This window comes from Prionailurus viverrinus, chromosome D2 (genome assembly GCF_022837055.1).
Source record: "Prionailurus viverrinus isolate Anna chromosome D2, UM_Priviv_1.0, whole genome shotgun sequence".
In the NCBI taxonomy this organism is placed as follows: Eukaryota; Metazoa; Chordata; class Mammalia; order Carnivora; family Felidae; genus Prionailurus; species Prionailurus viverrinus.
Genome location: NC_062571.1, coordinates 72,644,737 through 72,663,377, shown reverse-complemented (window position 1 = coordinate 72,663,377; position 18,641 = coordinate 72,644,737). Strand labels below are relative to the sequence as shown.

Sequence of the window (18,641 nt, the reverse complement as noted above, 5' to 3'; positions counted from 1 at the left end):
TTTGTTATCTACTGCCCCCTATTAAAATACATATCCAACACATTTGATTTTTTTTTTTTTTGTAATTTTTTAATTTTTTTTTTTCAACGTTTATTTATTTTTGGGACAGAGAGAGACAGAGCATGAACGGGGGAGGGGCAGAGAGAGAGGGAGACACAGAATCGGAAACAGGCTCCAGGCTCCGAGCCATCAGCCCAGAGCCTGACGCGGGGCTCAAACTCACGGACCGCAAGATCGTGACCTGGCTGAAGTCGGACGCTTAACCGACTGCGCCACCCAGGCGCCCCCACATTTGATTTTTTAAAAGGTGTCTGAGGAAAGCATACAATGCTTAACAATAGATGCAAAATTCAAAAACAGACAAACCAAATGAATGGTTTGCTTGCCAACACATATTTTTAAAAAAACACAGTGGCAAGCAAGGAAACAATTAACACAATATTATGAATAATGGTTATTGCTTTCAGGGATAATGAAAGGAATGCTATCATGGCGACACACACGAGGTCTTCTGGGAGTACTGTAATGTCGTCTTAGCTCAGGTAGACAAGATGTTTACTTCATCATTGTTCTAAAACTATCTGTGAATGCTTTCCAATAGTCTTTTGTCCATATGCAGTCTTTCCCAGTTTTTCAAAGAGCACTAGGAAAAAGATAAGTACTACACATCCCAAAATTACCTTAAAAAGTAGAGCTATAGAGATAAGTGTTTCTTCAAATTATCCATATGAGATTTTAACCATATTTTCCAAAATTCCAGATCCCATATCATGATGTTTATAAAAACAACAATCTTTTTTGCCTACATATTTTGTTCATTTCAATAAATCTGCTCTATTACTTCTTTACACATCTGTGTATTTCCATCACTTCCCACATATTCACGAACCATAAAATTTTAAAATATCTGTCTTCCATCTTAAAATTATTCCCAACACAGTACTTGATACAGAGTCAACAATTTTTGTTGAAAAGATTTCAGACACTCCTCATGCAGAGAAATAAGCCAGGATGAAGACCATGAATATCATGTTTGTCGGTATTTACTAACATGTGTTAACTAACAACGTATTTATAAAATTGTCCTGCATCACTTTCCAAAACTTCTGATGGCTAAAATTTTAGACAAATCACAAAAACTCAATAATTTAATAAAATAGCTTTGAATACTTCAATGTAAAAATAACTCCCATTTGGGGTGCCTGGGTGGCGCAGTCGGTTAAGCATCCGACTTCAGCCAGGTCACGATCTTGCGGTCCGTGAGTTCGAGCCCCGTGTCAGGCTCTGGGCTGATGGCTCAGAGCCTGGAGCCTGCTTCCGATTCTGTGTCTCCCTCTCTCTCTGCCCCTCCCCCGTTCATGCTCTGTCTCTCTCTGTCCCAAAAATAAATAAACGTTGAAAAAAAAATTAAAAAAAAAATAACTCCCATTATATCAAATTTAAGAAGCTAAAAGAACTCATTTTATGTAACCAGATGTAGCATCGTTATAAAAACACATTTTAAGTAAATGTAATTTCAAAGATTTTTTAAAGTACAGAATTAAAATAGTACCACCGAAGCATTATCATTAGACTCACTACTTAACTTTATAATTTTTCTAGAAGTATAACTGAAATCTTTTTTCTTTCACTTGAAAAAAAAATTACTTAGTGGATTGTTACAACTATAAATTGTAAATGATAATGTTTAATATGTTCCTATGTGTTAAAATTTATTGTGCCTTTTCACAGGTTAAAAGAACACAGCAGTAGAGGAAAGCACCTAAATAAAAGTCAAGAATATCTGAGGCTTCCGCTATCACAAAAAAACCTCCTACTGTAAGCTCTACAAACATGTAAGTGCAAAGAATGTTATGAGATCTCTTATTTAACAAGGCTAAGAAATCAAGACCACAAGGGCTCTAGTACCCAAAATCATGACAGCAAAGTTGAAATCTCTTAAATGATAATACCAATTAATAAAACACCCTAACACTATAAAAGGAGTCTTTTTTGAGAAATGGGAATTCCTATAATTACAGGATGTTTGTTCTCTTATCCTTTAAATGTAAAAAAAAAAAAAAAAAAAAAAAAAAAATTCAACTAGTCCTGAAGTAGGTGGGTAGCAGCAATGGCCTTGGGTGTCTCTGAACTTTTATGTCTCAATCCTTTTCTAACAATGGCAAAATAATGTATTTTGGTAACTATACATTAAAACTCACCCTTCTTTCATTATTACAAATTATCATAAACCATTAGATTATAATAGTAAACCTGTGAGGTCAAATCACAGATTTCTATTTTTTAAATAAACTTTTATTAAGCACAAAATATATATATCATACATATCATATTACACAAATTGTAAGGATATAGTTCAATGACTTATCACAAAGTGAACACATATCCCAATCACTACTCCATTCTGCTTAGCCTAGACAAGACAATCCCTATCATAACTTCTAAAACCATAGATTAGTATTTCCTGGTGCTAAACTTCACTTAAATGGAAACATATCATATTCTTTTGATTCTGACTTCTTTTGGTCAACATTATTTTGGTGAGATACAACTGCATGGATGCACAGAGATGATTCTTTCATTTTCATTATTGCATAGCATTCCATTGTAAGAATATATCTTCTCCATTGGAAATGATGACAGATAGTTCACTCGTTTCCGATTATTGATTATTACAAATAATGCTGTCATGAGTATCCTATATGACTATAGTGCAAACACATATGCATTTTTCGGATATATAACTAGAATAACTATTTCAACAGATTCATACATTCTATACATGAGTGTGAGTGTATTGAAATTTAGCATAAACTGTCAAAAGTTAGTGCCTCTACCAGTTTCGACACACTTGATATTAGCAGTTTTATAAATTTCAGCCACTTAAGCGGATATGTGGTGGTACTTCAATGTTGTCTTGAATTGTTCTAGTGACTAATAACGTTGAGCAAAATATGTATTTTGGCCATTTGAATATCCATTTTCGTGAAGTACCCATTCAAGACTCTTACACATTTTCTATTATCTGACATTTTATTGATTCTTAGTACTCATCTACTTCTCTGACTTCTCTTTCAAGGAGCCAGTCCTTTTTGTTTGGCTTTATGTGTTGCAAATACCTCCCCCAATGCAACCTGCCTTTTCACCTTATTTTTAGATATTTTTAGATGTATATAGTTCAGTTTATCATTTCTCATTTACTAACAGTATCTAATTGTATCTTAAAAGTCTTTTTTGTCAATGATATAAAGATATTTGCCTGTGTCATCTTCTATAATCCTTATCATTTCACCTTCCATATTTAGATCTACCACTGATGTCAAACTGATTTTTGTGTCTGCTATAAAGTAGGGCCTGTTACTCATTTTTTCAATTGTGTATCTTATTGGCCCACAATAATTTATCATAAAAACATCTCTGTAGTTCAACTTTCTTATAAATTAAATGTCCATAAATGTGTAGGTCTGCCTGTGGAATTCCTACTTGCCACATCAGTCTACTTCTGTATCTTTGCAACAACATTTAAATACTATAGCTTCAAAATCAAGAGATTTGGTAGAGAAGTCTTCTAGCTCTGTCCTTCTTTGTTTCAGCTATGGTTGGTTGTTTGCATTTTCAGATAAATTTTAGAATATGCATGTCTATTTCTAAATATATATATATATATATATATATATATATATATATATATATATGGCTGTAATTTTGTTTGGGATTACGTTAAATTTACATATCAATTTGAGAAAACAGACATCTACAATATTCAATTTTTCAATCAATTATAATATATCCTTTATTTAAGTCTTATTATTTCTCACAATAAGGTTTTATAATTTTTGTGTAAAGTTCCTGAATACATTTCATTGCATTTATTCTGTAGGTGTTAACGCTCTTATGGTAACATAAATTGTACTGCTTTTAAGTTACTGTTTTCAAATAACCAACTTCGTTAATTTTTTAGCTATACAGATCATCTTCATCACATGTTTCTTTTCTATTTCATTAATTTATATTCTTATCTCATATTCTCTTCCTTTTTCCTATCTTTATTTACTTTATCCTTCTTTTGGGAGTAATCTGTCCTTTTTCAATTTCTCAAGATTATGTTTACAACACTGATTTTCAGGCTTTTAAAAATATTTTCTAATAAATGCATTTAAAGTTATAAATGTCCCTCTTGGTGACACCATACACATTTTTATCTGTCATCATTCAGTACAAAATATTTTCTAATTTTTAGTATAGTTTCTTTAACCAATTAGTTTTAATAAATTTATTAGGGGTTTCTTAGTAACTTTTGTGTTCATTTCAATTACTTTGTAGGGTCTGAAATTTTTTAAATTTGTTAAGACTTACATTAAAACCTGCCATATGGTATATTTTGGAAAATGTTCCATATGTACTTGAAAAACACTGTATATTCTGCAGTCATAAGATAATATGCTCTCAAATATCAAAGAACACAAATTTATTCATTCAGCTGTTGAAATTATATATATCTTTACTGTTTTTTGTGTTTTTGTTTTTTGTCTCCTTATGCTGAGTTACCAAGGTAAAGGCATTAAAAATATCTCAGTATGGGGGCGCCTGGGTGGCGCAGTCGGTTAAGCGTCCGACTTCAGCCAGGTCACGATCTCGTGGTCCGCGAGTTCGAGCCCCACGTCAGGCTCTGGGCTGATGGCTCAGAGCCTGGAGCCTGTTTCCGATTCTGTGTCTCCCCCTCTCTCTGCCCCTCCCCCGTTCATGCTCTGTCTCTCTCTGTCCCAAAAATAAATAAACCTTGAAAAAAAAAATTAAAAAAAAAAAAAAAAATATCTCAGTATGACTTGTCCCTTTTATTCTGTCAAATTTTGCTTTATTTAAAACAGTATTATAAAGTACATACAATTCACTGTTATATCTTCCAGGTAAATGCCTGATTTAAATTCTTATCTGTCTGATATTAATAAAGCTACACCAACTTTCTTTTGTTTACCACTTGTGTGTCTTTTTTCCATTCTTTTACTTGCAATTTTTCTAAATATTTGTATACTTTGTATCTTTTCTATGCAGCGTGGGCTAGGTTTTGTTTTATACCAAGTCCAAAAATCCTTACCTTCTGGTTGAAATATTTAGTCTCTCACATTTAGTATAATTTGCAATATTTATTTCCTTACACTTAGTGTAATTACTGACTTGCATTTAGTATAATATATAGAGTTAAATACATCATCCTCTTACTTCCTTTATATGTGTCTCAACTGTACTTTGTTTTTTTCCATTCTTTTTTTGTCTTCTTCCAAATCCAGTAATTAGTATCCTCATTTTCCCTTCTATTAGTTTGTTAAATATGAAGTTTTACTTTTATTTTTGTTACCTAATGATTACAATATAAATCTTTAGTTATTGTCTACTATAAATTAGTTCTTTTATCCATTCCCACTTATTACAAAAACCTCAATACTTTGAACACCACTTACCCTTCTCCCTCACTTATGTTTTGTTATTATCATGCATTTAAGTTTTTATATCCATTTAAGCCTCTATTTTGATTATAGTTTAATTTAATGAATAACCACTTCAATTTACTCTTAATATCTCTATTCCTTCTAGTATCTGGGATCATTTTTCTTCTACTTCAATATCATTTCCTTTATTATTTCCTTTATTGCAGGAAAATACTGTCAAGTTCTTTTGATTCTTGTTTTTCTGAAAATATCCTTATTTTGCTTTCATTTTTCAAGGAAATTTTACTGGGTGCAAAATTTTAGGCTGATGATTATCTTCTTTCAGCAATTTGAAGACACTGTGTTTTCTAGATTTCATTTTTTGAGTTAAGAAATCAGTTGTCAGTCTTAATATTGTTCCTTTAAAGAGAACATGAGTTTTTTTTCCCCTTAGACTGCTTTTAAATTTTTCTCTTTATGTTTGGATTTTCATCAGTTTTACCGTGATATTTCTAAATATAAATTTCTTTGTAGATATTCCCCTTAGTACTCATAGAATTTTTTCTATTTGTGGCTTGATGTTCTTTATCACTTTTGAAAATTCTCAGTCATTAAGACTTTAAATAGTGCTACACATTATTTTCTCTTTTTCTTCCTCTTGACTCCAATTACATACATGTTAGATCATTTCTACAGGTCCCTTAAATTTCCTTCCTTATTTTATTTTTCATTCTTCTCTTTCTTTATTTCAGCATGAGTATTTCTTTCCAACCTATCTTCCATTTCATTAATTCCCTCCTCAGCTGTATCTAAGCTGTTGTCAAACCCATCTAAGGAATTCTTCATTCATTTAATATATTATTCACTTCTATAAACCCCATGTGATTCTTTAGTAAAAGTTTCTACTTGTCTCCTAATGTTTTCTACCTTTTATTTTAAAGTTTCTGTCTGAAAACAGTATTATCCTCTAGCTATGATACTAATGGCTGTTTCATATCTTGTCTTTTTCTAAACCTTATCATTATTTTTTATTTTGTCAGATATTGCATGTTGTTTTAAGAAATAATTTGAGGCTCTATACAATATTATCTTCCTCAAGAGAGGATTTACTTTTGTTCTGTCAGCTACTTAGTCTCTAGACAGGTCACCATAATCTAATGATTTAAAGTGGACTTATCCACTCTAGTAGGTTTAGAATTTCAGGGACTAAACCAAGTCTTTAAGTATGTAGTAGAGCCCATCTTCCTTAGCACATTTGGAAATCCAATTTTGGTCCTCCACATTAATTGGCAAAAACTCTGTTCAGTTTCTTAGACAGCTTTCTAAAGAGACAATAGATGCACAAAATCCCAATCTTACCTCCCTTGACACAGATGTTGACCCACAAATTCTCACTGCCTTGATAATTCTCAGATGCCTAAAAAGATGTAATTCCTAATTTTTCTCAGTGGAAATAATATTCCAAAATAATCCATTTCACCAATGAAAAAGAACTCCAAACACACATTTACCATCACTTCAACAAAGCAGCCTATCTACTAAACCATATCCACTAAAAAATGACACCAGTTCTGGGTGATAAAAACTTAAAATCAATCTGTACAATGCACATATTTGCTCTCACATATATGCACTAAAGTATGTATCAGGCTTATTCATCAATGATATAATTTAAAAAATGTTTTAGATATATAATGACAAATAAACCTGATATATACTTTAATCAATATATGAGGGCAAATTTAAAATTAACCTAACAAGTATCAAAACTTTAAGAATGCTAAAAACATTAAGAATAACAGAAAAATATTTTAGCGCTCACCAATATTTTTTAAAAATAAAGAATAAAAGTAAAACATTAAAGTATTGTGTGTATCTATAATATATTTATAATAAGGTGTTGAAAATAATTTACAAATTATTTTAGTAAATTCTCTTAAAGGTACTCAATGTTATTTGTGCATATACTAATATTGCCAAGATTGATAATTACATTCTTCCATGTAGAAGTTCATTATGGAAATTTTCAGGAAGGGAAACATGTAAAAATTGAGCAAACTCCATTTGAGTGGTGAGCAGCAAGTAACACTCATTTGACTTCATTCAAAGAATACCCATGGCTCACTTTTCTATTTACATCTATTAATATGCTTTGCTGAACATTGCTATAGCCATTATTATTACTGTAAATTATGATGCCTCTTTCTGCAGAAGCAGTTATCTTTTCCTGTTTGGTATGATACAATAGCTGGAACATATGCAAAAATATGTTAAGCAGATTGATAATGCCTTAATCACTAAATCACAATTCCTCTTGCTATCAGAGCAAAAATACAAAGAGGAAAAGTTGGAAATGTTAAAATAGAAAGCAAAATGCAATGTATAACTTATATAAAAGAAAAAAGTGATTTATTGGTTTTATTATTCATAAAAATATAAAGAATAACAATGTATTGATTAGACAAAAAATAATAAAAATTAATAAAATAATCCAAAGGAAGTCTTACCTTTTTTTTTAATTCCGCCTTTCTTTTTCAAAAGAAAAAAATTAGAATGTATGTTTGAAAGTGAAGGGGGTAGGAAACAAGTCAAAATTTGGTGAAAAATTATTTCATTCAAATACATATGTAATTTCACGATGAAAGTTTAAATGAATGTGTAGTGTCTAAAAACAACAGAGTCATTTCCCAGGTTTTACAAAGGTAAATATTTGAAAACAACAAAAGTCCTTTTTTTTTTTCATGTTTGTTTATCACTGAGAGAGAAACAGAGCCTGGGGGAGGGGCAGAGAGCGAGGGAGACACAGAACCCAAAGTAGGCTGCAGGCTCCCAGCTGTCAACACAGATGCGGAGCTCGGACTCGGGAACCATGAGATCATGACCCGAGCCAAAGTCGGATGCTCAACCCGAGCCACCCTGGCGCCCCAAAAATTCTATTTTAAAACTCATATACATAGAAAAAATAATAACTGAAAAATGAATGAACAGTATTTCCAACATAAAGAGAACATTATGGTTATAAATAGACAATACACTAAACAGGAAACTCAAGTGGCAAATGAACACATAAAAAGATGCTTAGTCACTGTAGTAATCTGGGTATGCACAATAAGTATCCATGAGATAGCATTCACATCCATTGCATGTGTAAAAGAAAAATCATCTCACAATTACCAAATGTTGGTGGTGATACGAAGAAACAGGTACATTCACACCTAGCTGGTGAAAGTATCCATTAACACAGTGACTTGGAGTACAATTAGGCAACATTTGGTAAAGTTGCTGTGAATATGCTCAGACTCAACAATTTCACTTTTAACTATCTATACACACACACACACACACACACACACACACACACCCTACAGAAACTCTTGCATATCTGCATAATAAAACCAGTATAAGATGTACAATGTAACACTGTTTATAACAACAATCTACCTAAATGCACAAGCTCTGCATGTCATAGGAAATTAGATGATGAAACTGAAGAAATGCTTTTAAAATTTGCAAGTGACATTAAAATATGAATGCAAAGAAGAAAAAAATCACAAGGCAGATATCAAAGCTCAACGTTACATTGGTAAGCAAACTTGCTCATCTGAATTGAACATATCAGTCCTTGTAAGTAATGCATACAGAATTAGCATATCTATGTAATCAGGAAACATTTTAAAGTCAATCATTTAAAGTGATAATGACTACATAGAAAATGTGTTATTTCATACCTTTGCTATACAAGAGAATTTCATTAGTTGAAATAAACAGGGAAAAAGAACAAGAATGCTTCCCTGAAAATATTTAATAAACGCTACTACTATACAAATATAAAATGTAACAGTGACAAAGTTTCTCACCATACTTTTACCCAATCTACTCACCAAGTCTTAGTGTTAACTTCATACTTATAAAGATCATCCACCAATCCATATTTATTGCCTGGTAATGCTTTATAGCCTCCGTGAACATAAATGGATTTTGTTATTTCATCATACACACTGGTATGGCCATATCCACCTTGAACAATAGCTCCTTTAGTTTCTGGGACAAGCCACGTGTTTGATGCTGTAAGAGAATGAAGGTAAATCATGAACTTCAAGGAGTATTTAAAAATATAACTACTATATCACCAAACTACCAAGTAAATTCTAATACCACATTTTTATAAGTAAATTAAATATAACCAAATATTCATTTACTCCAAAAACAATTATTAAACATATGCTAGTTACTATGTTAAGCGCTAGAGATCAAAGTTGAGTAAGGCTGGTCTTTCTGTAGAAGAAACTCTGAAATATTGAAAATGCCAAATTTTTTGATGTACAATAGAAAAAGGAAAACTATTCGCACATTTATTTCTGTATTTGTAAATAACCCTGAGAAAAAGACTAACAGTTTATGAAAGCCTACTATGTGACAAGCTCTGAATTAGTCACTGATGTAACAAAAATTTAAAAAGATATGATCCCCACCCTTAAACGATTTTTAGCTATGTGATGGTCCACCAATGCCTTGGTTATGAGCCCCACTGTCCCTTCTACAGACTCTTCTGTATTGCTGATGAAAACCTAAACAATAAATTTCCAAGATGTCCTTGATAGCTGTATTAACTGATAGGTTCCACCAAGGGGCGTACTGGTGAGAGATTAGAAGGCAAAAATAACAAAGACATTCTGCCTTCATCCGTAGCAACAGGAACAGGCAGATGACTACAGAGGATAACAGCAGTGGTGACTTTATAGCCATAGCAGCAGGGGTAGTTCCTGCTCAAGGGCAGCGGTGACGCCTAGAGTAGCTTAGTGACAAATGTGGTAGGTATGTAGCAGCTTCCAGATTTTGGATGATCCCCCTCCCTTTGGTGTCTCTAATACTCTTGTAATTAACTCACTGTATTAAATCCCATTCTGCTTGCTATATCTAAAAGGCACTTATTTCTAACTGCAAATTCACTGATGCAAGCATCAATCGTACATGCAAGGCATGCTTTTAAGAATATGCAGATAAACAAAACACAGATCCTTGGCCTTAGATAATTTTAGATTACAAAGAGCAACTATATAGAAATCTGTCATTGGTCCTTAGGTATTCACCCAGACCACACTTCTATCTTCCCTCTAACTGGCCATCTAAACTTTGGCATTGTAGGGGCGCCTGAGTGGTTCTGTGGGATAAGCTTCCGACTTCAGCTCAGGTCATGATCTCGCAGTTCACGCGTTCGAGCCCCACATCCGGCTCTGTGCTGACAGTCAGAGCTTGGAGCCTCCTTTGGATTCTGTGACTCCTTCTCTCTGCCCCTCCCTGACTCACATTCTAACTCTCTCTCTCTCTCTCAAAAGTAAATAAACATTAAAGAAAAATTTTTTGTAACTTTGGCACTGTAGACAGCTCAACTGAAAATACTCAAATCAAGTAATATAAAATAAAGATGATCTTAAAAATCATTCACTTTTACATAATTCTAAGGTAGTGAAGAAAGTGATACTTCAATGGTCATAAAATATAGAAATATCAAAAAGGTGGGGCGCCTGGGTGGCGCAGTCGGTTAAGCGTCCGACTTCAGCCAGGTCATGATCTCGCGGTCCGGGAGTTCGAGCCTCGCGTCAGGCTCTGGGCTGATGGCTCAGAGCCTGGAGCCTGTTTCCGATTCTGTGTCGCCCTCTCTCTCTGCCCCTCCCCTGTTCATACTCTGTCTCTCTCTGTCCCAAAAATAAATAAACGTTGAAAAAAAAAATTAAAAAAAAAAAAAGAAATATCAAAAAGGAGTCACTAAGCCAATTTTAATTGATAAAACAAAACACGTAAAAAAAATCAGAGTATATTTGTAACTAATGAGTATTACATTTTGGAGGTAATTTCAAAAATATGACATTAATAATAACTTATCAAAAATAACTTGAAAAATACTCTTTAACCACTATTAAAGCTCTACTCCTATAGTCCAATTGAAGGTTTCCATATTTTTATTCATTCTCTTTTTAATAAAGATAAACATTCTTCTTACCAAAAAACAATGTAGAAATAGAGGTCTTTAATGTAAAAGTGAATATGACCTTCTCTCCCAGCCTATCTAGAGATATTTTTCACAATTTGTTATGTTCAGACCACTTTCAGACTGTAATTCTAAATATTTTATTACACACATACAAAACACATTTAAATTACAAATATGTGTATACAGACCTATAAATACTTGTACCAAAAAAATCATGCTATTTTACAACTATTTTTTCAACTATTTTTTCACTTAAAGCAACTGGCGCAATTCTTCTATGACCCATTTATTATTTTTCAACAGTTAAATTCCACTCTATTAATGATACATAACTTATTTAAATAACTCTACACTATGACTCATTTGGGTTTCAATTTGTTCCTAGAAACAATAATGCAATAAACAACCCTGCAATCAACTGGAGCATCGTTATCTAATAAAACATATACTCTGTCTCAAGAAGTACCTCATTATTTCATGTAATAATAACCCTTTGAAAGGTTTATTATTGCTTTCTCTTCTTTACAACTGAGGAATTTTAGAGTTAGAAAAACTAAGTACCACACCCCACTAAGTACAACAAGCAGACTCTGGAAACAGTGCACAAGACAACCAAAGGATAAATCTGAAAAGTGTAAAGGTAGACTGGTTAGGGACTCCAGGACTAGAAGACAAGTGTCTCCTCACCCGTCAACAGAAGAAGGCTATGCAGGCCCCACATTTCTCAATTCCCCAACCTAGCAATAAAAAGGTGACTCAGGTAGGCTTATTCCTCCTCAAAACTGAGGTTTATGAGGAGGAAAATCCTAGACGACCCTAGCAGCAACAGCAAGAGGGACCCAGCAAACACTGTTTAAAATAAGCAAACAGAGAAAGAGTTCCTTTTCCCCACCAGATCGAGACTAGAAAGGGAGATCCCACAAGACCTGAAGGATAAACCTAAACAGAGTGACTGCCTGCTAAAACCGAAAGATTTAAATGGGACCCAAAGACTCCCAATATAATAGCAAAATATCCAGGATACAATAATAAAAAAAAAAATCACTTGTCATACTGAGGACCAATAAAATCACAACTTTAATGAAAAAAAAAAAGTGACAGTAACACTGAGATGTTGAAATTACTTGACAAGAATTTTTAAGTAGCCATGATAAAAACGTTCCAACAAGCAATACATGTTCTTTTGAAACAAACAACAAATCTCAGCAGAAAGAAAGAATAGAAAGAAAAGAAAGAAAAGAAAGAAAAGAAAGAAAGAAAGAAAGAAAGAAAGAAAGAAAGAAAAAGAAAGAAGAAAGGAAAGAAACTTAAGGAAAAAAAAGAAAAATGCAGTAACAAACAGAAACTCTATGTACAGGCTCAATATTAAAGTGGAGCTAACAGGGGCGCCTGGGTGGCTCAGTCGGTTAAGCGTCAGACTTTGGCTCAGGTCATGATCTCACGGTCTGTGAGTTCAAGCCCCGCGTCGGGCTCTGTGCTGAGAGCCGGGAGCCTGTTTCGGATTCTGTGTCTCCCTCTCTCTCTGACCCTCCCCTGTTCTTCATGCTCTGTCTCTCTCTGACTCAAAAATAAATAAATGTTAAAAAAAAATTAAAAAAAAAAATAAAGTGGAGCTAACAGAAGACAGGGGATCCATAAATTTGAGGACAAATCAATGAAACAAATCTGAATAAAAGAGAAAATAGACTGAAAAAAAGTTAACAAAATCTCAGAAACATTTTTAAAACAATAACAATTGATTCAACATTCACATCACTGGAATCCCAAAAGAGGAAAAGAGAACATAACTGAAAGAGTATTTAAAGAAACAATAACCAAAAACATCTAAATTTTGTACAAGACATGAACGTACAGATTCAAGAACCGTAGAGAAGTCCAAATAAATAGAAGAAACCCACACCACGGCACATCATAAGAAAACTTATAAAAACTAAAGATGAAGAAAAAAAGATCTTGAAAGCAGCCAGAGAGAAATGACACATTACTTACAGGGGTACATCAATGAGAATAACTCTGGATTTTTCATCTGAAACTATAAAGGCCTGAAGGGAGCAGCACATTTTTCAAATGCTGAAAAATAAGAACTGTCAGGCATGAATTCTATTCCAGCAAAATTATCCTTCAGGAATTAAATGGAAAAAAAAATACTCTATGAAAAGAAAGAAAACTAAAAATTGTTGAAATGTGGCCCTCTCCTTAAAGGATGGTTAAAGGAAAAATTTTTAAACAGGAATGAAATAATAAAAGAAGGAATGTCAGAGCATCAGGAAAGAAAAATAGAGCAGAAATATGATTACACACAATAGACTATGCTTCTCCTCTACAAGGTTTATAAATCATGCCTGATAAAGGAAAAAAAATATAACATCATCTAATATGAAAGACAATGATGCTTAAAAGTGGAGAAGGTAAGGGGATGTGAAAGCAAACAAGGTTTCCACACTTCAAGTGAAGTGGTAAAATGTTGATACTAGTACTAGACTCTGATAAGTCACATATGCATTGTTTAACACCCAGATCAACCCCTAAGAAAACTACACAAAGAAATACATTCAAGAATACTATAAGTAAATCAAGGGGGCACCTGGGTGGCTCAGTTGGTTAAGCTCCCGACTCTTGATCTCGGCTCAGGTCATGATCTCATGGTTCGTGGGATGGAGCCCTGCGTCAGGCTCTATGCTAATGACACAGAGCCTGCTTGGGATTCTCTCTCTCCCTCTCTCTCTCTCTGCCCCTCCCCCACTCATGCTTGCTCACTCGCTCTGTCTCAAAATACATAAATTAACCTCAAAAAAAAAGAATACTATAAATAAATCAAGATGGAATTCTAAAAATTGTTCAAGTAATCCATTAGAAACAAGAGAAACAGAGGCATAAGAAACAGCAGAGAGAAAATAAACAATAACACAGACTGAGGCACTAATGTATCAAAATTACCTTAAATGTAAATGATCCATTTATATAAAATCCTAGAAGTAACCTAATTATAGAAATGGAGGACAGATCAGTGATTATCAAGGGTTAGAGACGGGAAGGGAGTGGGGGTGGAAGAGTTGTGGGTATGGCTTCAAAGGGCAATGTGAGGGGCACTTGGGTGACTCAGAGGAGTGACCCACTCTCAATTTTGGCTCAGGTCATGATCCCAGGGTCCTGGCACTGAGCCCCTCCTAGCTGAATATGGAGCCTGCCTGGGATTCTTTCTCTCTCCCTCTCCCCCAACCTCCTCTGCTCATACGCGCTCTCTATATAAAATAAAAAATAAAATTAAAAGCTCAATGTGAAGGAGTCTTGTGTGATATAGCTATTCTACACCTTGCCTGCCGTGGTGGATACGTGAAACAATGTGCAATAAGACTGCACAGAACTAAACCCATACCCACACAGGCACACACAAATAAATACAAATGAAACGGGAAATCTGGAATAAGATCAGTGAATTGTATCAGTGTCAATATTCAGTTTGCAATATTGTAATACATTTTTTAAAATGTTCCCACTTTGGAAAACTCACTGAAGGGTACATTGGATCACTCATTTCTTATAAGTGTATGTGAATCTACAGTGATCTCAAAATAAAAAGTTTAATTAAAAAATGTTTATTCCCCTTATGAGTAACAGGAAGTTCATCATGAAATACAGTATTTCGAAGATGGCGGCTTAGGAGGACGCTGGGCTCACCGCACGTCCTGCTGATCACTTAGATTCCATCTACACCTGCCTAAATAACCCAGAAAACCGCCAGAGGATTAGCAGAACGGAGTCGCCGGAGCCAAACGCAGACGAGAGGCCCACGGAAGAGGGTAGGAAGGGCGGCGAGGCGGTGCGCGCTCCACGGACTGGCGGGAGGGAGCCGGGGCGGAGGGGCGGCTCGCCGGCCAAGCAGAGCCCCTGAGTCTGGCTGGCAAAAGCGGAGGGGCCGGGCGGACTGTGTCCCACAACAAGTGCGACTTAGCGTCTGGGAGGTCATAAGTTAACAGCTCTGCTCGGAAAGCGGGAAGGCTGGAGGACAAAGGGAGGGAGAGCTGCTGAGCCCCCTGACAACAGAGCTCAGTTTGGTGGGGAACAAAGGCGCTCGCCAGCGCCATCTCCCCCGCCCATCCCCCAGCCGAAATCCCAAAGGGAACCGGTTCCTGCCAGGGAACTTGCTCGCTCCGCGCAAACACCCAACTCTGCGCTTCTGCGGAGCCAAACCTCCGGCAGCGGATCTGACTCCCTCCCGCTGCCACAGGGCCCCTCCTGAAGTGGATCACCTAAGGAGAAGCGATCTAAGCCTGCCCCTCCTGCCCCCGAGCACCTTGCCTACCCACCCCAGCTAATACGCCAGATCCCCAGCATCACAAGCCTGGCAGGGTGCAAGTAGCCCAGATGAGCCACACCACCCCACAGTGAATCCCGCCCCTAGGAGAGGGGAAGAGAAGGCACACACCAGTCTGACTGTGGCCCCAGCGGTGGGCTGGGGGCAGACATCAGGTCTGACTGCGGCCCCGCCCACCAACTCCAGGTATACACCACAGCACAGGGGAAGTGCCCTGCAGGTCCTCACCACGCCAGGGACTGTCCAAAATGACCAAGCGGAAGAATTCCCCTCAGAAGAATCTCCAGGAAATAACAACAGCTAATGAGCTGATCAAAAAGGACTTAAATAACATAACAGAAAGTGAATTTAGAATAATAGTCATAAAATTAATCGCTGGGCTTGAAAACAGTATACAGGACAGCAGAGAATCTCTTGCTACAGAGATCAAGGGACTAAGGAACAGTCACGAGGAGCTGAAAAACGCTTTAAACGAAATGCATAACAAAATGGAAACCACCACAGCTCGGCTTGAAGAGGCAGAGGAGAGAATAGGTGAACTAGAAGATAAAGTTATGGAAAAAGAGGAAGCTGAGAAAAAGAGAGATAAAAAAATCCAGGAGTATGAGGGGAAAATTAGAGAACTAAGTGATACACTAAAAAGAAATAATATACGCATAATTGGTATCCCAGAGGAGGAAGAGAGAGGGAAAGGTGCTGAAGGGGTACTTGAAGAAATCATAGCTGAGAACTTCCCTGAACTGGGGAAGGAAAAAGGCATTGAAATCCAAGAGGCACAGAGAACTCCCTTCAGACGTAACTTGAATCGATCTTCTGCACGACATATCATAGTGAAACTGGCAAAATACAAGGATAAAGAGAAAATTCTGAAAGCAGCAAGGGGTAAACGTGCCCTCACATATAAAGGGAGACCTATAAGACTCGTGACTGATCTCCCTTTTGAAACTTGGCAGGCCAGAAAGAACTGGCACGAGATTTTCAGGGTGCTAGACAGAAAAAATATGCAGCCAAGAATCCTTTATCCAGCAAGTCTGTCATTTAGAATAGAAGGAGAGATAAAGGTCTTCCCAAACAAACAAAAACTGAAGGAATTTGTCACCACTAAACCAGCCCTACAAGAGATCCTAAGGGGGACCCTGTGAGACAAAGTCCCAGAGACATCACCATAAGCATAAAACATACAGACATCACAATGACTCTAAACCCGTATCTTTCTATAATAACACTGAATGTAAATGGATTAAATGCGCCAACCAAAAGACATAGGGTATCAGAATGGATAAAAAAACAAGACCCATCTATTTGCTGTCTACAAGAGACTCATTTTAGACCTGAGGACACCTTTAGATTGAGAGTGAGGGGATGGAGAACTATTTATCATGCGACTGGAAGCCAAAAGAAAGCTGGAGTAGCCATACTTATATCAGACAAACTAGACTTTAAATTAAAGGCTGTAACAAGAGATGAAGAAGGACATTATACAATAGTTACAGGGTCTATCCATCAGGAAGAGCTAACAATTATAAATGTCTATGCACCGAATACCGGAGCCCCCAAATATATAAAACAATTACTCATAAACATAAGCAACCTTATTGATAAGAATGTGGTAATTGCAGGGGACTTTAATACACCACTTACAGAAATGGATAGATCATCTAGACACACGGTCAATAAAGAAACAAGGGCCCTGAATGAGACATTGGATCAGATGGACTTGACAGATATATTTAGAACTCTGCATCCCAAAGCAACAGAATATACTTTCTTCTCGAGTGCACATGGAACATTCTCCAAGATAGATCATATACTGGGTCACAAAACAGCCCTTCATAAGTTTACAAGAATTGAAATTATACCATGCTTACTTTCAGACCACAATGCTATGAAGCTTGAAATCAACCACAGAAAAAAGTCTGGAAAACCTCCAAAAGCATGGAGGTTAAAGAACACCCTACTAACGAATGAGTGGGTCAACCAGGCAATTAGAGAAGAAATTAAAAAATATATGGAAACAAACGAAAATGAAAATACAACAATCCAAACGCTTTGGGACGCAGCAAAGGCAGTCCTGAGAGGAAAATACATTGCAATCCAGGCCTATCTCAAGAAACAAGAAAAATCCCAAATACAAAATCTAACAGCACACCTAAAGGAACTAGAAGCAGAACAGCAAAGGCAGCCTAAGCCCAGCAGAAGAAGAGAAATAATAAAGATCAGAGCAGAAATAAACAATATAGAAACTAAAAAAACTGTAGAGCAGATCAACGAAACCAAGAGTTGGTTTTTTGAAAAAATAAACAAAATTGACAAACCTCTAGCCAGGCTTCTCAAAAAGAAAAGGGAGATGACCCAAATAGATAAAATCATGAATGAAAATGGAATTATTACAACCAATCCCTCAGAGATACAAACAATTATCAGGGAATACTATGAAAAATTATATGCCAACAAATTGGACAACCTGGAAGAAATGGACAAATTCCTGAACACCCACACTCTTCCAAAACTCAATCAGGAGGAAATAGAAAGCTTGAACAGACCCATAACCAGTGAAGAAATTGAATCGGTTATCAAAAATCTCCCAACAAATAAGAGTCCAGGACCAGATGGCTTCCCAGGGGAGTTCTACCAGACGTTTAAAGCAGAGATAATACCTATCCTTCTCAAGCTATTCCAAGAAATAGAAAGGGAAGGAAAACTTCCAGACTCATTCTATGAAGCCAGTATTACTTTGATTCCTAAACCAGACAGAGACCCAGTAAAAAAAGAGAACTACAGGCCAATATCCCTGATGAATATGGATGCAAAAATTCTCAATAAGGTACTAGCAAATCGAATTCAACGGCATATAAAAAGAATTATCCACCATGATCAAGTGGGATTCATTCCTGGGATGCAGGGCTGG

General features: G+C 35.8%; 1 protein-coding gene across 3 annotated transcripts in view; it reads right to left on the bottom strand.

The window, feature by feature from the left end:
• Positions 1–18,641, bottom strand: part of ATRNL1 (attractin like 1) — a 778,070-nt gene that overhangs the window by 662,579 nt on the left and 96,850 nt on the right. For all 3 annotated transcript variants that reach the window (XR_007145488.1, XR_007145489.1, XM_047826276.1), the window contains exon 9: positions 9,308–9,491. Coding sequence is in view for 1 of the 3 variants with exons in the window: in XM_047826276.1 (XP_047682232.1) it covers positions 9,308–9,491 (184 nt within the window). In the remaining 2 variants the exon portion in view is untranslated. The remainder of the gene's footprint in view (positions 1–9,307; positions 9,492–18,641) is intronic.